General features: G+C 55.4%; 1 protein-coding gene across 2 annotated transcripts; it reads left to right on the top strand.

The window, feature by feature from the left end:
• The first annotated feature begins 8 nt into the window (after positions 1-8).
• EBPL (EBP like) lies at positions 9-20,736 on the top strand. Of its 2 annotated transcripts, XR_008665821.1 has the most exons (5): positions 9-194; positions 17,172-17,241; positions 18,770-18,908; positions 19,483-19,860; positions 20,106-20,736. XR_008665821.1 is itself a non-coding variant. In XM_055336172.1 (4 exons), the coding sequence occupies exons 1-4, from the start codon at positions 48-50 to the stop codon at positions 19,721-19,723; spliced, it is 597 nt and encodes a 198-aa protein (XP_055192147.1). In that variant the 5' UTR covers positions 9-47; the 3' UTR covers positions 19,724-20,731. The 2 variants fall into 2 exon arrangements, 1 of the variants encoding a protein (XP_055192147.1); XM_055336172.1 differs by having other exon boundaries at positions 19,483-20,731.
• Positions 20,737-21,019: the final 283 nt, after the last annotated feature.

Consider the following 21,019-nt stretch of genomic DNA (forward strand, 5'->3'; position numbering starts at 1 on the left):
CCCCGCCCCTCCTCCCGCTCGGGGTCCGCGCCTGCGGGCCGGGCAGCATGGGCGCGGGCGGCCCGCTGCTGCTGTGCGCCTCGCTGCTGCTGGCGGGCTGCGCGCTGGGCCTGCGCCTGGGCCGCGGTCGGGGCGCGGCGGACCGCGCGGTGCTCGCCTGGCTCTGCTACGACGCCCTGGTGCACTTGGCCCTGGTAGGTGGGGCGCCGCCGCCCCGGGACCCCCCCCCGCGGCCGCCGCGCCCTGCAGCGGGCCGGGCCTCCGCGGAGACCGAGCATCCCCCGCGCGCCGCCAGGGAGGCCCGACCCGGACCCCACGGACGCTGCTGCTCTACGGCCACGTGCCTCGGCCTCCCGGATCCGTCCTCACCGGGGGCAGAGCGCCGGGGAGCTTTGGAGGGAGCAGGGAGGGGGGGGAGGGGGCAGGGATTGGGAGGGGGTGGGGGGAGAGGGAGGGGGCAGGGATTGGGAGGGGGAGGGAGGGAGAGGAGGGGGGAGGGAGGAGAGGGAGGGGGCAGGGATTGGGGGAGGGAGGGGGGAGGGAGGGGGAGGAAGGAAGGGAGGGAGAGAGGGGTTGGGAGGGGAGGAGGGAAGGGAGGGGGAGGGAGGAGGAGGCGCCCCGCGCCAAGTCTGGCTCCGAAGTTCGCCCTCTGTACCAGGCCAGGCTTTGGGAGGCGCGTCCCTAAAAATGCAGCCCACTTTATGAATAACCAGGAGGTTAATATTTAAAGGAATTCTGTTGACGTTCCCCCTCTCCTCCACGCACACACACGTTTTTTTAAAGGTTTTTTTGTTTTTAAATGATTATGCCAAAATAGCTTTTTTGCACGTTTGACCTCGCTTAGATCGAGGCAGACGTGTGGCTCATGTGCAGCGGGTCTGTAGGACTGAAGAAGAAATTTGATGCTCATTTAGTTCCCTGGATGTCTGTCAGTTGGATATATGCACATACAGACGTTGCTGGAATGTGAAATTCTTTCTTTCCTGAAAGTTTACTGCATGTGGAAATAGTCAATGGGCCCCTCAATTCCTTTATTTATAGAATTGACTTTTTTAAGCTGTCATTGGACACAAGGTCTCCCAAAGAACAGCAGCAGTAAAACGGGTGGCCAGGCCCTCATAAAGAAGATGCAGGATAACGTACTTTAGATGTGCAAAGATGCATAATGACGCTAAAACAAATACCCAGATGCCCACCACCTAGCTCAATAACATGAAGTCTGCTTTTCAAGCGCAGACTGTTCGGGGTAACAGCGCTTCCGTGGAGATAGTAATATTACTATCACAGTAACAGTGTCTAGTAGACTAGCAACTAGTATCACTACTAACAGTAATATTACTGTTCCAGGTAATATTTACCTGGTAAATATTCCAGGTAACGTCTCCATTTGTGACCCCTTCCGGTGTAACTCCATGCATGAAGTCACTGCATCCCTCCTGCTGTTCTGCAGGAAATGCCCTGATTTATCTCCCACGGCCCCAATGTACGTGTCCCAGCTGCAGAAGAGTCCACTGTATGAATGCACCATACCTTAGTTTTTTAATTCTAAAATGCACATTTTTTTCCCCACTTACTAGAAGTGTCAGTGACATAAAACCACTGTGGGGTAGTTAGTTGATACTTTATGTCTGTGAAATTGGGATGTATCTTACGGTTGATGGTGAAATAGGATATTTAGCACCCCACACGAACAGGTACGTTTTTGCTTTGCTGCTTACGCGCAACGCCTCGACGAGCATCCTTGCCCACCCGTCTTAGAGACCGGCGAGGAGGGCACTTGAAGGAAGGTTAAAGCCTGCGCGGAGAACACACGCCCGCATTGTCTTTGGTTGGGAGTTGGCGGCAAGAATACCCGGCAAAGTGGCATAAAGTCAGATTGGAAAAGAAAGCCCCCCGGAGAGCTGAAGGGGCCCTCGAGGCTTCGGGTTCCGCGTGATGTGGGAAGGCCTGGGAGCCTCCGGGAGCAAGGCCGGGTCACGGGCCCGCGCGGGGGCACAGGAGCTGGCTGTGCACACTTACTGTCTGGTGCCGCGCCTGCCTGTGTGCGCTCGCCCACAGCGGGGCTGAGTGTGCCTCAGTCTACCCCTTGTCCTCCGATCAAACCCCCCTGACTGTTCCCCCCCACTCTTTCCTCACCGAGAGCATGACTTAGGCCTGCCCTTCAGGGTGAAGCACAGTTGTCATGTGAGACGTGGGCTTCAGCTGTCCCCGTGCGCCCTACCCTCCCGCCCATGGGTCTTTCTTTAAGAAGTCCTGAGTCCCGGGACGGCTCGAGTCCCTATTAACCCGTGTGTTTCGGGCATCACCCTTCCCCACTGAGCATCACCGTCTGTTCCCACCTCCTGCGGCAATAACTCGAGCCTTGACTCTTGGGATTCTAGGAATGCCCTCCCCCTCCTCCTCCCCCTCCTCCTCCTCCTCCTCCTCCTCCTCCTCCTCCACCTCCTCCCTGTCCTCCTCCTGTCTCATTAGGTCTCAGGTTACCTTTTAGCTCACAGTCTGTGGCTGTCTCCTGTCCTCCCTCCCTTTTCTGGCCCTGTCATCTCCATGGGTTTGCTGTAAGGCACAGCTCCGCCCTGGCAAATGCGTGGGTGGCCCCCGGGCCGGTGGGCAGGCCTGGCGGGTCGCCGTGGGCTTCGCTCTGTATCTGTGGTAAAGCCCTGCGACGGCTCACTTTCAGTGCCAACTCGACCGAGCCGTGGGACGCCTGGTTCTGTTTGCCCGCGTGCTGGTCTGAGCGTTCTGTGAGGCTGTTTTGGATACGGTGGGCATCGAGGGGGAGCCTGGCAGGCTCCTCTGGCTGGTAGAACACGTGACTCTTCATTTCAGGGCATTGAGTTCAAGCCCCATGTAGGGCATGGAGCCTCCTTTAACATAACATAACATAAAATTTAAGCTATAGACTGAGTTTGGGTGTTATCTGTTGGCAAATCAAACTTCAATAAAAATATATATATAAATAATAAATGAACTTGTAGACTGAGTAAAGTAGATCACCCCCCTGTGGGTGGGCCTCATCTAATCAGTTGAAGGCCTGGGTGGGACAAAAAGGCTGACCATTGTTCAGAGTAAGCTAGGATGCCTGCTGCCCTCAGACCGGTGGGTACATGGGCCTTTTCTGCCTTCCAGTCACCCCGCAGGTCACGGGGTCCCAGCCTTCATGAGCCCTTGGACCGGCTCCTGATGATGCACCATCCGTGTCCGTGTGTCTGTCTGCGTGTATCCCTGTCCCCCTGGGTCTGCCTCTCAGGAGAACCCTGATACACGCGTAGAAATGGTGCCAAATTCCGAGTCCGAGGAACAGCACCCATAGCGACCCAGCGGCTGTTTTGAGGGTGCGGGGCCTGTGCAGCTCAGGCCGAAGTTCCCTTAGTTCTCTAGCGTCCTGGACGAGCCGCGCACCAGGGGCAGGTGTCTGGGCGGCCAGGCCTCAGGACGGAATCCTGACCCATGGTTCCTCCTCTCCACAGATGGCTGGGTGCCGGCTGGGGTGCTGGGTGCCAGGGGCCGGGTGCTGTCTGGGGTGCTAGGGGCTGTCTGGGGTGCTGGGTGCCGGCTGCTGGGTGCCGGCTGGGGTGCCGGGTGCCGGCTGCCGTGTTCATCCAGACAAAACGCGTGTCCTTCGTCCCCTCGGAGCTGAGAGCAACAGCCACCAGTGTCACTCTTGGTGGGACTCAGAGGGGAAGTTGCTTTTGCAGATAGTGCGGGGAGAAGCTTCGTTTCTCCTAAAAAAAGGGTGGGGGGTGTTGGGTCGTGTTGCTTTCCGACAGACAGCACGGTGGCCCTGCCTTGGCCTGGCCGGGAGGCTGGCACCTGGACGTCGCAGCAGCAGGACGCCCCGCGTCGGCCTCGCCGGCCCCCTCGTCTGCTCTCACGCACTCTCGTATTTTTGGTGACCGATACCTAAAAAATCTTAAGTACGTTTTGCCATTTAACCGAACGTCTTTGCTGTGATTGAGCGGGAATAGCAGAGCAGGTATACGAGTAGCTCAGGAGAGGTTGGCGCTGCCGAAATCCGCCTCCTCCGAATGGACACGCGCGGGGAAATGCCGTGGCTTCGGTCGGCTTTTGCTCTGTCCTCTGTGACGCTAAACACCGTGTGTGATGGTCTTGTCTCCCTCCATCCCGGGTGCCGGCTGGGGTGCTGGGTGCCGGGGTAGGAGCCGCCTGGAGAAGCTGTGGGCACCCCGCGGCGGGGAAGGATCCTCTCCTCCAGCTCCTGGTCCTTATCAAGCACTTGTCTGCCTGTCGCGCCGCAAGGAGCTCAGCGTCGAGGGGGTCGGAAGGCCTCCCTGGGTCACCCGTGGTCTAGAACAAAATTGCTTTAAATTGTAGATGCCCCGTGATCGGTGCAAGACCTGTGACACTTACCCCCAGGATCACGCCCCGGGCTGAGGGCGGCGCTGAACCGCTGAGCCCCCGGGCTGGCCTGGAAAGTGACTTCTGAGTGTCCGCCTGTTTCCGCGGCCACCGTGAGATACTTTCCCGTGCGCTTCCCTTGCGCCTCCACGGTTGCTGCTGAAGAGGGGAAACTGTGAGGCTCGGTCCGTGGCCGTGGAGCAGCCGCTGCTTTCCCGATTCCCTTTTTGCGCGTTTCGGCTTCCCGGAGTCATGACTTCCGCTCGATGACATCCCCCGTGTGGCCGCCAACACAATCACAGCCTCGGACCTTTCCATCCCTGGTGGTTTTTTTTTTTTTTAAGATTGTATTTATTTATTCCTGAGACCCCCAGACAGGGAGGCAGAGACCCCGGCGGGAGAGGCCTGAGGCGGGACTCGATCCCGGGGCCGGGCTCGTGGCCTGGACCGCAGGCCCCCCCCCCACCCCCGCCAAGGCCCCGGCGCCCCCAGCCCTGGGCTCCGGCCGGGGGCCTGCTCCGCTCACCGCCGCCTCCTGCGGGTGGCGTGTCCGATGGCGGGGCCGGGGCCGTGGTCCTGTGTGTGGCTCGGCCAGTGCCCGGCGTGGGGCCCGGGCGCATCCCGACTCACGCATCCGATTACCGGCTCGTGGACGTCGGGCTGTTCCTGGTTGGGGACTGTCCATAAAACCCGCGTTGAGAGACGTGCCCCCAGCGCCCGTGTGAGCGTGTTTCCATTCCCGGGTGGGGGGACGACTCTTCTGACGGGGACAACTGCCAAGCGTTCCCGAGGTGGCTGTGCCGGCTCCAGTCCCGCCGGCGTCGCCCGACGGTGGGGCAGCGCAGTCCTCAGCGGCTCTGGCTGTTGGGGCGACACTATGAGGAACAGGTGGCACCGGCGGCAGCCACTTCCTCGTCCCGCATGGGAGGCTTGGCAGCGCGGGGAGACCCCCCTGGCCCCCGCCGGAGCCTGCTTGCGCGTCCTCACGGGCTGACAGCAGCCCTGCTCTCTCTTCTCCTGACAACAGAGCCCCATCCCGGGGCTCCCCCCGGGGACCCCACAGTGGCCTCTGGGTGCCGCCACCTGGCGTGGGGCGTCAGCACGGATGTCGGAGCGGCCACGTTCGGGCCGTCACCCTTAGGACCGTTACCCTTGTCGTGTTTCAGTCGTTCTAACAGGTGTGTACGAACGAAACCTTTTTAAAAGATTTTTAAGATTATTTTTGGAATATTTTTATTTATTAGAGAGACAGCGAGAGCACAAGTGGGGAGCAGCGGGGGGAGAGGGAGACGCAGGCCCCGCCGAGCAGGGAGCCCGTGGGGGGCTCGATCCCGGGACCCCGGGCCGGGGCCTGAGCCCAAGGCGGCCGCGCGCCCACCGAGCCCCCCAGGCGCCCCTCCCGAACCTTGGTTGCCGTTTCCACCATGTCTGGGATACTGGACGTCGGCCCGTGTGTCTGTCTGTCTGCCCGCCGGGTGTGTTCCACGGGGATGGCCCAGTTTTTAAAGGAAGCTTGTGATTTTGAGATTCTTGTCACTTCCTCCCCGGGGGAGGACACGGAGGCCCCCTGTACCCTGTGCCCGCTGCCCCCGGGACGACACCCCGCAAAGCTCCCAGATAACACCACCACGAGGATGTGCGCACGACACCAGGAAGGGCAGAGCGAAGAGACGGCTCGGCGCCCCGCATCCGTGGAGTCACAGCCGCGACAGCAGAGCCCCAGGCTCCGCGCCCAGCTTCCGTCGGGAGTGGCCTGGCCGCCCCGTCCCCTGCCTGCCCTGTCCCCCCCACCGGGACACCCTGTCTCCCCGCCCTGCCCACCCCCCGATGCCCCTGCCCACCCGCTGCTGTTCCCACACCGCAGCCCCAGATCCCGCAGGGTTGAGGTCACTCTGCGCCCCAAACCCAAGCTGCTGGTGAGGCCGGACCTCGAGAGCAGCCCGTACCTCACAGGCCACAGGGGGCGGGGTGCTGCTGGCCGGGGCCCGGGGGGGTGGCCACGGTGTGAGCAGCAGGAGCCTCTGCTGGGGCTGCCTGGTGGCCGGTGCCTCGGGTGACCCGCACGGTTGTCCCGTGGGGCGGACAGCGCCTCGGGCTGCGACCGCCCCGTCCAGCTGTCGCCGCCGTCCGGCACCTGCTCGGCCGTCCTTTCCTTTCCTTTTTTTTTTTTTTTAAAGATTTTATTTCTTTATTCATAGAGACACAGAGAGAGAGAGAGGCAGAGACCCAGGCAGAGGGAGAAGCAGGCTCCAGGCAGGAAGCCTGATGTGGGACTCGATCCCGGGTCTCCAGGGTCACCCCCTGGGCTGCAGGCGGCGCTAAACCACTGCTCCACCAGGGCTGCCCTCGGCCGTCCTTTCCCTGGTGTCCTCAGCCTCCCTCGCACAAAACCTGCCGCCCGAGGGGGGCTTCTCACCCACGGCGCCCGGGCCCAGGGCAGAGCAGCAGCCTGGGGAGCACGGCCCGCAGCATCGCGCCTAGAGTCAACCGAAGGCAAGACAACCAGGTTCTCTTAAATAAAACAAAAGGAAGGGGATTGGGCGAAAGAAGAACGCGTATTTCTCCCGAGGCGTGGGGGGACCGGTTCCCTGCGGGAAAAGGGCTTTTCACCCCTCGAGGGCAAGCAGCCCGGCAGGTGGCACCCAGTGCCCTGGTGGCCGCCGCGCTCACCGCCCCAGCGCCGAGAGCCCCGCTGTCCCGCGCCACATGGCTTTGTGCTGGGCTGTCAGGGCCCCTCGCAGAGGCTGGGACTTACCACCCGTCTGGCCTCCTCGGAGACGCGCTGCCTGGCTGCGTAGACAGACGGTGCCTGCAGAAGCGTCTCATCCCGAGACCTGCGGGTGTGTCCGAGCCCGTAGCCGGGAGCGCCCGTCCCCCCCCCACCCCCGGACCCCCGGTGGCCCCAGGTCGCCGCCGCCCGTGGGAGCGAGGCCAGCAGCGTGGGGGCCGAGCTCAGCGCCCGCGCGGGCGAACACGGCCCCGTGGGCTTGGGGGACGCGGGCCCAGGACGGCGGGCTGCGCGCCGCACCCCTCGGCGAGGCTCCTCGGGCACGAACCTCGGCAGTTGTTCACTCGGAGCGGCGGGGGCGCCGGGGGCGCCGGGGGCACCGCGGCCGAGGCTGAGCCGTCCCGGGTCCTGGGCTCCGGCTCCCGGGCGCCCCGGGTGACCGTCCCCGCCTCCGGGCTGCTCTCTGCAGCCTGCTGGCTTTCTCGCCCTTAGTTCTTTTAAAAGAAATGAGAGATCTTACTTCTGTATTTGACAGAGAGAGAGAGAGAGAGAGAGAGCGCGCAAGCTGGGGCGTTGGCGGGGGGACCCGGCGCCCGTCCCCGCGTGTCACCACCGAGCCAAGGGCGAGGCTCAGCCGACCAGCCGCGGGCGCCCCTGGCCCTTTGTCCCTCTCGCGGATCCCCAGCGCCTGCGCATCAGAGCCGCGTGTTTTCAGTGGACCTGCGCCCCCCAACAGAACACGGTGGGCTCCGAACCCTCGGGCCTCAGCGCGTGGCCCCACTGTGACACGGGCCTTCACAGACCCAACGCGGGGAGGGTGGCCGTCACCCGCCAGGACCCTTATCAAAAGGGGAAATTGCCACGCAGGGACTCGGGCGTGGTCGCTGTCAAGATGCCGGGGTCGGAGCGCTGCTTCCCAGGCCACAGGACCCCCCCCCACCCCGGACTGCGGCCTCCCCGGCCCTCCTCGCCCGCTGGGCCGGCCACCTGGTGCCAAGCCGTGTCGCCGCCGGCCCCCCGGGAGGCCCAGGGGCGTGTGCAAGCTGGGAGGGCCGCCTCCGGGTGGGGACGGGCTCTGGGCCAGGAGTCGGGCCTCCCCGCCTCGAAAGAGGAAGTTTACTAAGAACCGGGACAGACGCGGGGTCTCCAGCCTCGGCTTGAAAACTTCCCGCCCAGACCACCTTCCGGGGTGCGCACAAGAGGGCCCCTTGTCGCGTCTGCCCGTCGGGCCCAGTCCTGCCCCCACGCAGCCTGGGGGGAAGCCAATGCCCGGTCTACACCACCGCCGCCCGCCGTTCCTCTGCAGGACATGGTGTCCTGGTGCTTTTCTGTCCTTGTCACCCAGCCTCACACGTGCCACTTGTTGCGCCTTATGTGGGGTGTGGATCCCCAGAGGCCCTTCCAGAGGGCCCTGCAGCCGGGGCCGGGGGGGCCAGGGGAGCGGGCCTTTGGGGTCTAACCACGCGCTCTGGAATGCTGGCTTGGGGGCACCTCGGAGTTCTGGGGGGGTGGGGGCAGGAAGCTTTGTCTCCCCGTCCTTACTGTCGTGAGATGTCTGGGCCGCTGCGGTGAGATGCCAGACTGGATGGCGGAGGGACAACCGGCATCTACTTCTCAGGGGTCAGGAAGCCACCCCCCAGGGTCAGCACCCCACATCAGGTCAGGCCCCCCAGGACCAGGCTATTGAGCCGTCCCTGCCCCCCCCATCAGCCCCCATCCCCCGGGATCAGCTCCCCCAAGCCGTCCCCCCGGGGTCAGCCCCCACGCCACCCCCAGGGATCAGCTCCCCCGAGCTGTCCCCCCGGGGTCAGCACCCCCATCAGTCCCCAAGCCGTCCCCCCGGGGTCAGCCCCCTCGCCCCCCCCCAGGGTCACCCCCCCAGGGTCACCCCCTCCCCCGGGGTCCGGCCGCCGTCCTGGCAGGTGAGGCCTCCGCGCAGGTGTCCTGCGGTGCCCTCCAGGTGGCCCGCACCTCCCCAGGCCGCCGCCCGGCGTGACCCCAGCGCGTCCCGGGGGGGTGCCTGGGCGGGGGGGGGGGGCGCGTCCACACGGGCATCCGGGCGCGTCCACACCGAGACGCTTACCTGGAGGGCGCGGAGGGGGCTTCTCCACGGCGACCTCGTGAGGATTGGCGGAGCCTCCTTCTCCAGCGGGCGGCCCCGGGACGACCCAGGGCGCAGGTTTGCGCCCCAGGCCTGGGTGTGACGTCAGGCTGGGTGTGACGTCATGCGGGGGCGGGCCGCGGGGACCCCGCCCTCGCCCGCAGCAGCGCCGTGCACCTGCCCGCCCCGCCCCAGGATGCCCCCAGGAGGGGCGGACCTGGAGCACAGGCCCCGCCAGGCGGGGGTTTCTGCGAGGCTGAAACCGAATATGCTGGTGCATCTTGGCAGGACCCACGCAGGGGCCGCGCCGCCCGGAGCCTCCCGCAGCAAGGAGGGGTCTCGGGGCCTCCCCTCGGGCGGCGCGGGAAGCTTGCAGGTGCACCCCGCAGGCCCGCCTCGGCCACCAGCTGAGCTCCCACGAAGAACCGGGGTTCTTTTGTCTTTTTTATCTCTTCTTTTAAATTTATTTACTTATTCATAGACACAGAGAGAGAGAGAGGCAGAGACACAGGCAGAGGGAGAGGCAGGCCCCGTGCGGGGAGCCGGATGCGGGACTCGATCCCGGGACCCCGGGGTCACGGCCTGGGCCTAAGGCGGCGCTGAACCCCTGAGCCACCCAGGCTGCCCTTGTTTCGTTTCGTTTTGTTTTGTTTTGTTATGAATTTTGGCTTGTAGTCGTCTTAAAGCCTCCAAACTACAGTTGCTAAAAAAGCAAAAACAACAACGAGATGCAGTTGCTAAAACCACAGGCCTGCGACACCTTAGATGAAAAAAACGGCGCTGCTGTTGTTATTTTTGCTGCCATGATACACTTCAGCTTTTAAGTTGATTTTGTTACCAGCTCAATTAGCCACAGTCCAGTCAGTCAGTCACCAGGGCATCTAATAGGAACTTCTGTGTGTTTTTTCCTGTTTTCCTTCTGAATGTTTTTTAAACCAAGATTCCCAATCCCCAGAAGTTGAAAATTTTTTAAATCAAGAAATGTGGTAAAATTTTCCTCATCACCCTCTGAGGAAATATTTTTGATATCTGAAAAATTTTAAGAATATTAAATATAAAAAAGTATTAAAAAAATAGAATAAAAATATTTAAAATATTAAATACAAAAAACATTAAAAATATTTTTGATATTTGAGAAATTAATAGCAGAAAGAAAGTATTTTAAATATTTATGGCTCCCTGTTAACATATACATGAAAAGTGTGCTTTTTTTTTTAAGATTTATTTTAGAGAAAAAGCAGGGGCAGGGGCAGAGGGAGAAGAAGAAAGAGAATCTCAAGCAGACTCCGCACTGAGCGCAGAGCCCACCACAGGGCTCGATCCCAGGACCCTGAGATCATGACCTGAGCTGAAATCAAGAGTCGCACGCTCAGCCGACGGAGCCACCCGGTCGCCCTCATGAAACGTTTCTTGAGGCTGGAAACCACAGTGTCTCAGGAGCCTGAGGTTGGGGCTTAGGAGAGAAAGCAGTTGGACCTCTCCTTTGGTACCTTCTCATTTTTTTGAACTTTCAGGACGCCTCCCTTTAGTGGTATATTTTAGTAAATGAAGTAGTGAAGGGCCACCACCAGGGGAGATAGATGCCCAGGGCTGCCATCCGTCCGGCAGGTCCACTTTCACATAAGCATGCACAGAAATGGAGAAATGGAAACCGGGGCCTTAAGTGCTCGCACAAGCGAGTTGATTCTCCGAGGCCAAAGGGAGGAAGCAACCCGACGTCCACCGGCAGGTGCGTCGAGACACAAGATGCGGTGGCCGCACACACTGCAGTATTGCGTGGCCGTGAAAAGACACGAGGCCTGGCACCTGCCTGGCCCGGAGCGGCTTGAGCCGAGTGCGGCGGGTGGAACGACAGGTTGGGTGCGATTCCGCGGGTGGGCCGCGTGGAGACAGCAGAGTGGGGGCGTCGGGGGCGGGTAGGAGGAGAACCAGGGCTGGATTTCTAGTGGGTTCGGTTTCAGACTTAGTTCTGGAGCCAGGTGGTGCTGATGGTCGCACGCTGCTGTGAATGTGCTTACCGCCCCTGCAGTGGACGATCAAAATGGTGAAAATAGCAAATTTCGTGTATATTTTACTACTATATATATATATTTTTAATTTATGTTCTTTTTACGGGTGGAAAGGGGGAGAGGGGAAGACAGCCAGGCCTGGGCGCTGCAGGCAGAGGAGCAGCTCATGAAAACCAGCCTGAGGGCACAAGTATACGGGCCCTCTGCCCTGGCGAGGGAGCCCGAGGCGGGGCAGGGGCAGAGTCTGGACCCAGCAGGACTTCAGCGTCCTGCCCTCTGCACCCCTGGGCGACTGTCCCTGTCCTTCCTCCCGCCTCAGCCTGCCTGCCACGGCCCAGCTCTAGGCTGCCCCCTCCTGGAAGCTTCCCCGACGGTGCCAACCGCAGGCCCCTCATCTTTTTGCAATGTTTATCGAGTTGGAAGCTGGTGGTACCCAACTGGATAAGCTCTCGGAGGCCAGGACCATGCCTATTCTAAATTAAAAAAAAGAAAAAAAAGAAAATTCCTGGCCATTGATTTAAAAATGTTATTCAATTAGTAATGTTATTCTTTCTTCCATATCTCATGTTCCACCTGTTTTTTTAATGAATTTTTTTGAGGGGGGAGATAATTGTTGAGTCACATATAGTCTTAAGAAATAATACAGAGGGACTCCTGGGTGGCTCAGCGGTTGAGCATCTGCCTTCAGCTCCGGATGTGATCCTGGAGTCCCAGGCAGGATCGAGTCTCACGTCGGGCTCCCTGCATGGAGCCTGCTTCTCCCTCTACCTATGTGTCTGCCTCTCTCTGTGTGTCTCTAATGAATAAATAATTTAAAAAAAAAAAGAAAGAATACAGAGAGAGCCCATGTACACTCTGCGTAGCTTCCCCCAATGGTAACATTTTTCCAACCTAAGTATAACATCGTACAGTATAAGCAGGACATCGATGCAATCCACTCGTCTCACTCAGATTTCCCTACATCCACTTGCACTGGTGTGTGTATTAATTTCTGTACCACTTTAGCAACCGGGTAGGTTCAAGTACCCACCACGACAGGATACCAGCCAGTCCCAACCCCACAAGGATCCCTGGAGTTTTCCTTTTGTATCTGCTGGCACTTGCTCCCCCCACTCCTGTCCCCTCCAGCCTCTAACCCCTGGTGACCGCTAATGTGCCCTCCATTTCTAAAATTCATCATTTCAAAATGTGTCAGATAAATGGAATCAGTGAGCATGTCATCTTTTGGGGTTGGCTTTCTTCGCTCCCCAGATTCCCTGGAGATCCACCCAAGTTGTTGAGTGTATCAGGTGTCGGTTCCCCCTGATTGCTCGGGAACGGTCCAGTGTGAAGGGACTGTGGTTCGTTTCAGCGTTCACCTGCTGAAGGACATCCGGCGTTAAGCTGTTACGGGCAGAGCTGCTGTGGACGTCTGTGTGCTTGTGTTTGTGTGGACAGAAGTCTTCATTTTTCTGGGACAAGTGCCCAAGAGCACAGTGGTTGGGTCCCCATAGCTTTCCAGAATGGTACCATCTTCATCTCACGAAACGTGTGGGTGATCCACGTTCTTATCGGCATGTGTTGTGGTCACTATTTTTTTATTATTATTATTTTACCCATTCTGATAGGTGTGTGATTCTAACCCATTTTGGTTGTAATCGGCATTTCCCTGACTGCTACTGATGTGGAACATCTTTCCGCGTGTTTGTCTGCTGTCTTTATTTTTTTTTTTATGATAGTCACACACAGAGAGAGAGAGAGGCAGAGACACAGGCAGAGGGAGAAGCAGGCTCCATGCACGGAGCCTGATGTGGGATTCGATCCCGGGTCTCCAGGATCACGCCCTGAGCCAAAGGCAGGCGCCAAACCGCTGCGCCACCCAGGGATCCCTGTCTGCTGTCTTTAGAGCCTCCTTACTGAAATCTCTCTTCATTTCTTTTGCCCGTTCTCTAAGTGGGTTGTTTGGGTGTTGGTGGTTGTTGAACTCTTTTGTCCCCCACTACCCTCCCCCTTTTTTATTTCTAATCCTTTTAGTAAACCTTTATTACCGTGTGCTATCTATCAGGCATTCGGGATACAGAGATAAAAGACAAAGACTCTGCCCTAAAGGAACTGACAGTTTTGAGGGGGAGGCAAGTAAGCAAGGTCCTACGTAGGAGGGCACCTACTTCCCATCAAGAGAGTCAGGGAAACTTTCCTTGCTTCCTGGAGGAGGCGGCATCTGATCAGCATGTGGAGGCACGAATATACTTATTAGACTTTACATATATTACAGTTGACCCTTGAGCGTCATGGGTTATATACTGCACCGGTCCACTTCTACATGGATTTTTTTTAAAAGATTTTATTTATTTATTCATAGAGATGCAGAGAGAGAGAGGCAGAGACACAGACAGAGGGAGAAGCAGGCTCCCTGCAGAGAGCCCGACGTGGGACTCGATCCTAGGTCTCCAGGATCTTGCCCTGGGCTGCAGGCGGCGCTAAACCACTGCACCACCGGGGCTGCCCTGGATTTTTTTTTTTAATAAATATAGTACAATAGTCTGTATTTTATGATTTTCTTAATAATTTTCTCTAGCTCACTTTATTGGAAGGATACACTATATAATACATATAACAGAGTATGTAAATTGACTGTCTAGGTTATCAGTAAGGCTTCCAGTCAGTAGTAGGCTATTGGTAGTTAAATTTTCGGAAAGTCAAAAATTACATGTGGATTTTTGACTACACAGGGGCTGGTGCCTCTAACCCCTGTGTTGTTCAAGAGTCAACTGTATACCGCCGCGCCATCTGAGACATGGGTGTAGTAAGAAGTATACAAAAGCCCCTCGGGGTATCTTTTAAGTAGTTCATTATGTGACCTTGTCATTAATTCAAGGTTAGTAGACACTGAACACAAAATATCATCCTGGGTTCTTGAAGATTGTGAGAGATAAGACAGCGAGCCAGACCCCAGAGATGTGTGATCTAACGGGAAGCTGGAGATTCAGCTTCAGCAGCAGACAGTTGATGACAGAAGCATAAATTTAGTGACACGGTAGAGTGAGGAATTGTCACCAGGAGGTTGGGAAGATTTCTTGGAGGAAGGAGGGTACAACTTCAACGGGTAGATATAAAAGGAAGAAAATTTGTTATATGCTCATCGGTCCCTGCATCCCCATCTTGCTCTTACCCGCAGAGTTGCTTCTGAGGAAAGGTCCTGGACCTGATTGCTGGGGAATGCTCCCGAGCTCCAGGTGAAGAGATTGCTAGTGGAAGTCATGTGTAGTTTTAGGATGAGATCCACAGTCTAATTTTAGGAGGTCCTTCATCTTACAGCTAGATGGACTGAGATCCACAGAGGATCAAATTCAGCCCAACCTCATTGCTCCTGCCGGCCAGGCCCGTGGGTGTGTTTTGTCTAGAAAGTCGCCAGGCCAAGCCAAGGAAGTGGTGTGGATTTCTTGCTATGTCTCTGCTAAAAATAAGAAATTGGTGAAAATAAAGTGTTACATAGTAGATGGGGAGGACTTGTTTTAAAACATTGCTGTTTAAAAAAAAAAATTGCTGTTTAACTCCTATGTAATTTTTAAAAATCTCCCTTAAAGAATATAATTTTTACAAATACTCTGAGGTAAGCCACATTTACCAAGTAAGTAACTTACACAGTGTCAAGAAAAGACAAAACAAACCAACTTTAAGGCTTCCGTTTAGCAGAGATCAGCTGGAAGATATTAATGAGATAGGAAGAAAGTCAGATTTCTTCTCTCAATAAGAAAAAAAAAAGGCAATTACAGACTGTAACATAAAAATATTTTATAGAAAGTCATGGCCCCAAAATGCAGCAAACTAAAATATAGCCTGATTTTGAGAAATTTATGAGGGTAATGAAGGATAATCCAGCTGCCACATTCTTCTTAAAAGGCACAGGAGTCAAAATACTGGATCTATAGAGATAGGAGTTGTGGTCCTTTGCAGAGAATGACATTTACCTAATCACCATATTGTAAATGCTGTTGATTTTCGGCCTTTAGAATCCACGTAAAACAGGAAGACAAATATGTTTACAGAACAGGAATGGATCCGTAATCAATCTCAGGAATATATAAGCAAGGTAAACAGAAGATGAGCGTTGGAAATGGGGTGGAGAGGAAGAGAGCGTGGTGGGGGCTAAGCATCCTTATCTCATGTGTTGGGAAGTCCTGATGCTGGGCAACACTGATGAACGAAGAAACCGAGATTTTAAGTTTGCTACTTAAGTTACAAAGTTGGATAACTAATGGAAGAATTAAAGAGCTATTTGAGAAGGTTCAGGGGTGCTTGGATGGCTCAGTCGATGAAGCAACCAACTCTTGGTTTCAGCTCAGGTCACCATCTCCAGGTTGTGCGATCAAGCCCCACATGAGGATCCACAGTCAGTGTGGAGTCTGCTTGAGATCCCCTCCCTCTCCTCCCTCTCCCTCTTTTCCTCTAGCCCCCCCCCATGCACGTGCTCACTCTCTCCAATAAGTAAATCTTTAAAAAAAAAAAAAGAAAGAAAGAAAGAAAGAAAGAAAGAAAAGGGTTCAGAGCATGCCATTCTGTGCCATTTTGGCATATTGATAGTTTTGAGCTGAAGGCAGTTGGAAAATAGCAGATGTGGGAAGGCCTCTCTGACTCCTCCTTTGTACCTAAAATCAAGTCCTTAAGTTTCCCATGAGAAAGTTACCCTCCCTATACCAGGAAGAGAAGAACATTCTTATCACCAGAGACTGGGAGTCAGTGCTAAAATGGTCCTATACAAACAAACCTACTAAAATAACACGTATCTTCCACTAGTTTCCCTCATATATTTCTTAATCACTTTCCCACAATTTACTGTCCCCTAGTCCACGCGCCTTTGTCTTGTGACATGTCCATGATTTATGACTGTTCTTTGTGTAAAAAAAAAAAAGTGTATAAGCATTTGGGCCTAACAGCTCCTTTGGTTTGTTTTCCTTTTAAGGAGTCCCGTGTACCTGTAAAAATAGGAAATAAAATTTGTGTGCTTTGCCCGTTAGTCGGTCGTGTTAGTTAATTCTTAGGCCAGCTACAGAATCCAAGAGGGCAGAAGCAAGTTTTCCCTCCCCTACACTATCAAAAAAACTAAACAGTGGAGAAACAGAGGGGAAACATAAGTTAAATCATAATTTTTCAGGATTGGCAGTTAGTTGAGAATATCTAAAGAAATAGCAGCGTAAGTATATTGTGAGTTAGGGCGATAATCCCCAGAACTAAATACAGCAGTGACTGTAAGTGGTCAACTCTGGGAAGTAGGAGTGTAAGTGAGCAGGGATGGGGCAGGGCCATCATTTTAATGCCATATAAGCAATTGCATTTAAAAAGGGGGGGGGGAATGTTGTATTGACCAGCAACAAAACTTGTTCAGAGGAGGAACGTGACAATTAGATACCCTGGTGGATGCTAACTAATTAGTTTTGAAATTTAAGCAAAGGAATACTTCAGTTATGGGAAAAGCTAAGTGTAATTGCAGCTATTTCGTTACCTGAAATTTAAAATGTAGCCCGTAAGGATTTTAATTTTCCTAAACTTGCCCTCCTGCAGGAAAAAGAACTAGTTCAACTCTGACATAAGATAGGTGAATGCCACTTTTGTTAAGAGAGACCCTGGCTTTTTTTCAAGGTGAGACGAAATGAACTGCTGTGAGGTTCTTCTCAAAGGTGTAAAATCTCTGGAATAATCCAGAATGTAGCCTTTTTAACATAATAACCTTGTGCAAGGTTTTCCATTTATCCCCCACCCCCTGCTAGAACACACCTCCGATTTTATAATGCCAGTCATTGAAAAACAGCATTTATTAGATAAACATTCCCTTTGGACATACCTGTTGGCAGGGTCGGGAGTCCGGCCCCGGGATCGCGCCCCACGGGGTCGCGTAGGTGCAGAGGCCGCCGACCGGGATGCGGGCTCCTGGGGATGGGGCCATCCTGGGGCTGTGACCCCAAACCAGAGCCTCTCTTCATTTTCTTCTCTCCAGGAAGGCCCTTTTGTCTACTTGTCGTTTGCAGGAAGCGTTGCGGATTCCGAAGGCTTGATTGCTTCCTTGTGTAAGTACCATCAAGTGTTTGCATTTGGGATGTCCCAGGAGATTAATGGGCACGTGTGACTGTCGATTAAATGAGCACCTGTAGCACCAATCATGTGATTCCGTTTGTATGAAAGGTCCAGACTAGGTGACTCTCTAGAGACAGATTATAGACTGGTGGTTGCCTGGGACTAGAGGGGGTGCCGGAGGAGGGGGATGGAATATGAGGGATGGGTTATGGGTACGGGTGTCTTTGGAGGAGTTAATGAAATGTTCTAAAATTTCATTGCAAAAAAATAAAAATAATAATAATAAAATAACATTTCGTTGCAATGATTCAAGTCTGTGAATATCCTAAAACCTATTGAATCGTACACTTTAAATGGGGGAATTATATGTCGTGTGAATTGTATCTCAGTAAAGGTGTGTATTAAAAAATAGGTTTGGGGACACCTGGGTGGCCTTTCCTGAGAGCCCGTGTCCGCGGCCTCACTCCGTTCTTTCTAGAAGAGCCCATCCTGATAGTGGAGCCTGGAAGGCTTTCGTAGGGCGTGCCCACCCCCTGCTGAGCCAGGGGGGCTTGGGTGATGATCCCCCCGCCCCCCGCCGTGCCCGTCTGGGCCCCTCCCGCAGCCCAGGCCACCTCAGTACCCCCACACCGCCCCACCGCCCCCAGCACTCAGTTGCTCTGCTGGTGTTCATAAATGCTTTTTAAAAGACAAAAAATAAAAATTTTTTTTTAATTTATTTATTTATTTATTTATTTATTTATGATAGTCACACAGAGAGAGAGAGAGGCAGAGACACAGGCAGAGGGAGAAGCAGGCTCCATGCACCGGGAGCCCGACGTGGGATTCGATCCCGGGTCTCCAGGATCGCGCCCTGGGCCAAAGGCAGGCGCCAAACCGCTGCACCACCCAGGGATCCCACAAAAAATTAAAATTTAATAAAAATATTAAAATATAATAAAAATGTTCCCACATCTACATGACACCTGCAGACTGGATGTAGCAGCTTCGAAGCAAGGAACTGTTGACGCGTTTACCTACATGATTATTAAGGATCGTCTTTGCAAAATCTGGTTGTGGTGAATTGACTTAGAATTCTGCTGCTTGGGGCGCCTGGGGGGCTCAGGCCGTGACCCCAGGGTCCTGGGATCGAGTCCCACAGCGGGGTCCCTGCGGGGAGCCTGCTTCTCCCTCTACCTGTGTCTCTGCCTCTCTCTGTGTGCATCTCTGATGAATGAATGAATGAGTGAATGAATGAATGAGAATTCTGCTGCTTATAACGAAAAGGGCGGGGGCGAAGAGGGTGCACACGTGAACGCGCTTCGGGAACGCAGTCCCTTTACACGTCACATGATGCCGTTATTATCCCTGGTGTCACGCGGCAGATATGTCCTGCTCCTGCCTCCCACCAGGGCGCTGGGAAGACCGCAGGGGACGACAGTGGTTCTTTTTCTGTCCTCCTTAGGGGGGAAGAAAAGTCATTTCCACTGAGTGTCAAACAAATGGTTGCCAGATGAGTAACAAAATGCACTTCACTTTTAGGGAAAGAATATGGCAAAGCCGACGCGAGATGGCTCTATTTCGACCCGACCATCGTATCCTTGGAAGTTCTGACTGTTGTCCTGGATGGGTCCCTGGCCTTGGTCCTCGTTTATGCCATAGTCACAGAGAAGTATTACCGGTAAGTGCCCTTCCCCTGGCCCGCGGGAGACAGGACAGGCCTGCGCCGCCCCAGCGCCCCGTGGCACTTGGAGTAGACTGGGACCACATTTTTTTAAATTATTTTTTTAATTTTTTTTTAAATTTATTTATTCATGTGAGAGGAGGTGGGAGGAGGGAGAAGCAGGCTCCATGCCGGGAGCCCGACATGGGACTCGATCCCAGGACTCCAGGATCATGCCGTGGGCCAAAGGCAGGCGCCAAACCGCTGAGCCACCCAAGGACCCCCTATTGGGACCACATTTATTTGTTAGATGAAAAGTAGAGTAGGGGACGCCCGGGGGGCCCAGCGGTGGAGCATCTGCCTCCCGCTCAGGCCGTCCCACCCCCTGGGCCTCGGGGTCCCAGGATCGAGTCCCGCATCGGGCTCCTCACAAGGAGCCTGCTCCTCCCTCGGCCTGTGTCTCTGCCTCTCTCCCTGGGTCTCCCATGAATAAATACATAACATCTTAAAAAGAAAAAAAAAAGATGTCAGGATTCAGGGCGCCACGTGGCGCCGAGCTGGCAGCTCCATGCCTCGTTTCCTTCTCCGACAGGCACTTCATACAGGTGACGCTGTGTGTGTGTGAGTTGTACGGCGGCTGGATGACCTTTGTCCCAGACTGGCTCGTGGGAAGCCCCAACCTCAACACCGACGACTGGCTCTACTTTGGGGTCTACCTGGTATTTTTCAACAGCGTGTGGGTTCTGATCCCAGGACTGTTACTGTGTCAGTCGTGGGTGGAACTCAAGACGATGCATTACGGCCGGAGCGGCTCACGGAAGAAGCTGCAGTGACGCCTCCAAGTCGCAGCGCTGCTGTCCTCGGGGAGCCGGGGAGCCCCGGCGGGTCAGGCCCCGCGTGTGGCGGCCCAGCGCTCCGCGAGCCGTCGCCTCCCACGCCTGCTCCTAAACGGCCTGTTTCCAATTGATCGGTCGGTGGCAAGTTTTTGTTATTGTTTTTGTTCTTATTTCAATTCAGTGACAGTGCGGGGAACAGAGAATCCGTTTTAGCTTGTAATAGTAGTAGCCCATTTCCTTCCGTGCTCTGAGGCTAGCTCGAGTCGTCCACAGCAGTAAAGCCAACTATCAGAAAATACCGTAGAGCCTGCTAATTTCTTATTCAAGAACATACTCTCGTCTCACCTGTGAACCCTCTCACGGGTCTTTCGGTTGCCAGAGTGAAGCCGGAGATGAAATGGACGCTTCTGGTTTATTTCTGTACTTGGTCAAATTGTGAAGCCCACGGATGCGACGGTCGTCGAACCCGGGATGGCCAGCTCCCCGCGGGCGGCGGGCTTCCGTCTGCCCCGGTCCGGAGCGGGACACTGAGGAATGCGCGCACAGTGGTGGCAAGACGTAAATGGGGAGCAAGGAACACCGGGGGAGTAAGAGTGACAGAGTAAGGTGACGGGATGCCTGGGTGGCTCAGCGGTTAAAGCGCCTGCCTTTGGCTCGGGGCGTGATCCTGGAGTCCCGGGATCGAGTCCCGCGTCGGGCTCCCGGCATGGAACCTGCTTCTTCCTCTGCCTGTGTCTCTGCCTCTCTCTGTGTGTCTCTCATGAATAAAAATAATCTTAAAAAAAAAAAAAAGAGTAACGTGACAATGTGGTGGGGAAGTGGCAGCTGCCGGGCACACCCCTGGCACTTCCCTGCAGTGCGGGAGGGATGGCGAGCATCCGGTGTTGGAGGACCTCCGTGAGCACGTGGTGTTGCACGACTTCGGTGACCATGCGGTGTTGCACGACATCCATGAGTGTGGGGTGTTGCACGACTTCAGTGACCACGCAGTGTTGCATGACATCCTTGAGCACACAGTGTTGCATGACTTCGGTGAGCACGTGGTGTTGCACGACTTTGGTGAATGCGGTTGCACCGACTTGTTGACCATGCAGTGGTGCATGACATCCTTGAGCACACAGTGTTGCACAGCTTCAGTGACCATGCGGTGTTGCATGACATCCGTGAGCACGCAGTCTTGCATGACTTCTGTGAGCACGCGGTGTTGCACGACATCGTAGCAGGTCCGTCGCGGCGAGAGCAGCAGTTACACAGGCTCACTCCCCGCGACACTCGAGGCTCACAGCTGGACCT

The sequence above is a fragment of the Nyctereutes procyonoides genome, unplaced genomic scaffold (assembly GCF_905146905.1).
Source record: "Nyctereutes procyonoides isolate TBG_1078 unplaced genomic scaffold, NYPRO_anot_genome, whole genome shotgun sequence".
Classification (NCBI taxonomy): domain Eukaryota; kingdom Metazoa; phylum Chordata; class Mammalia; order Carnivora; family Canidae; genus Nyctereutes; species Nyctereutes procyonoides.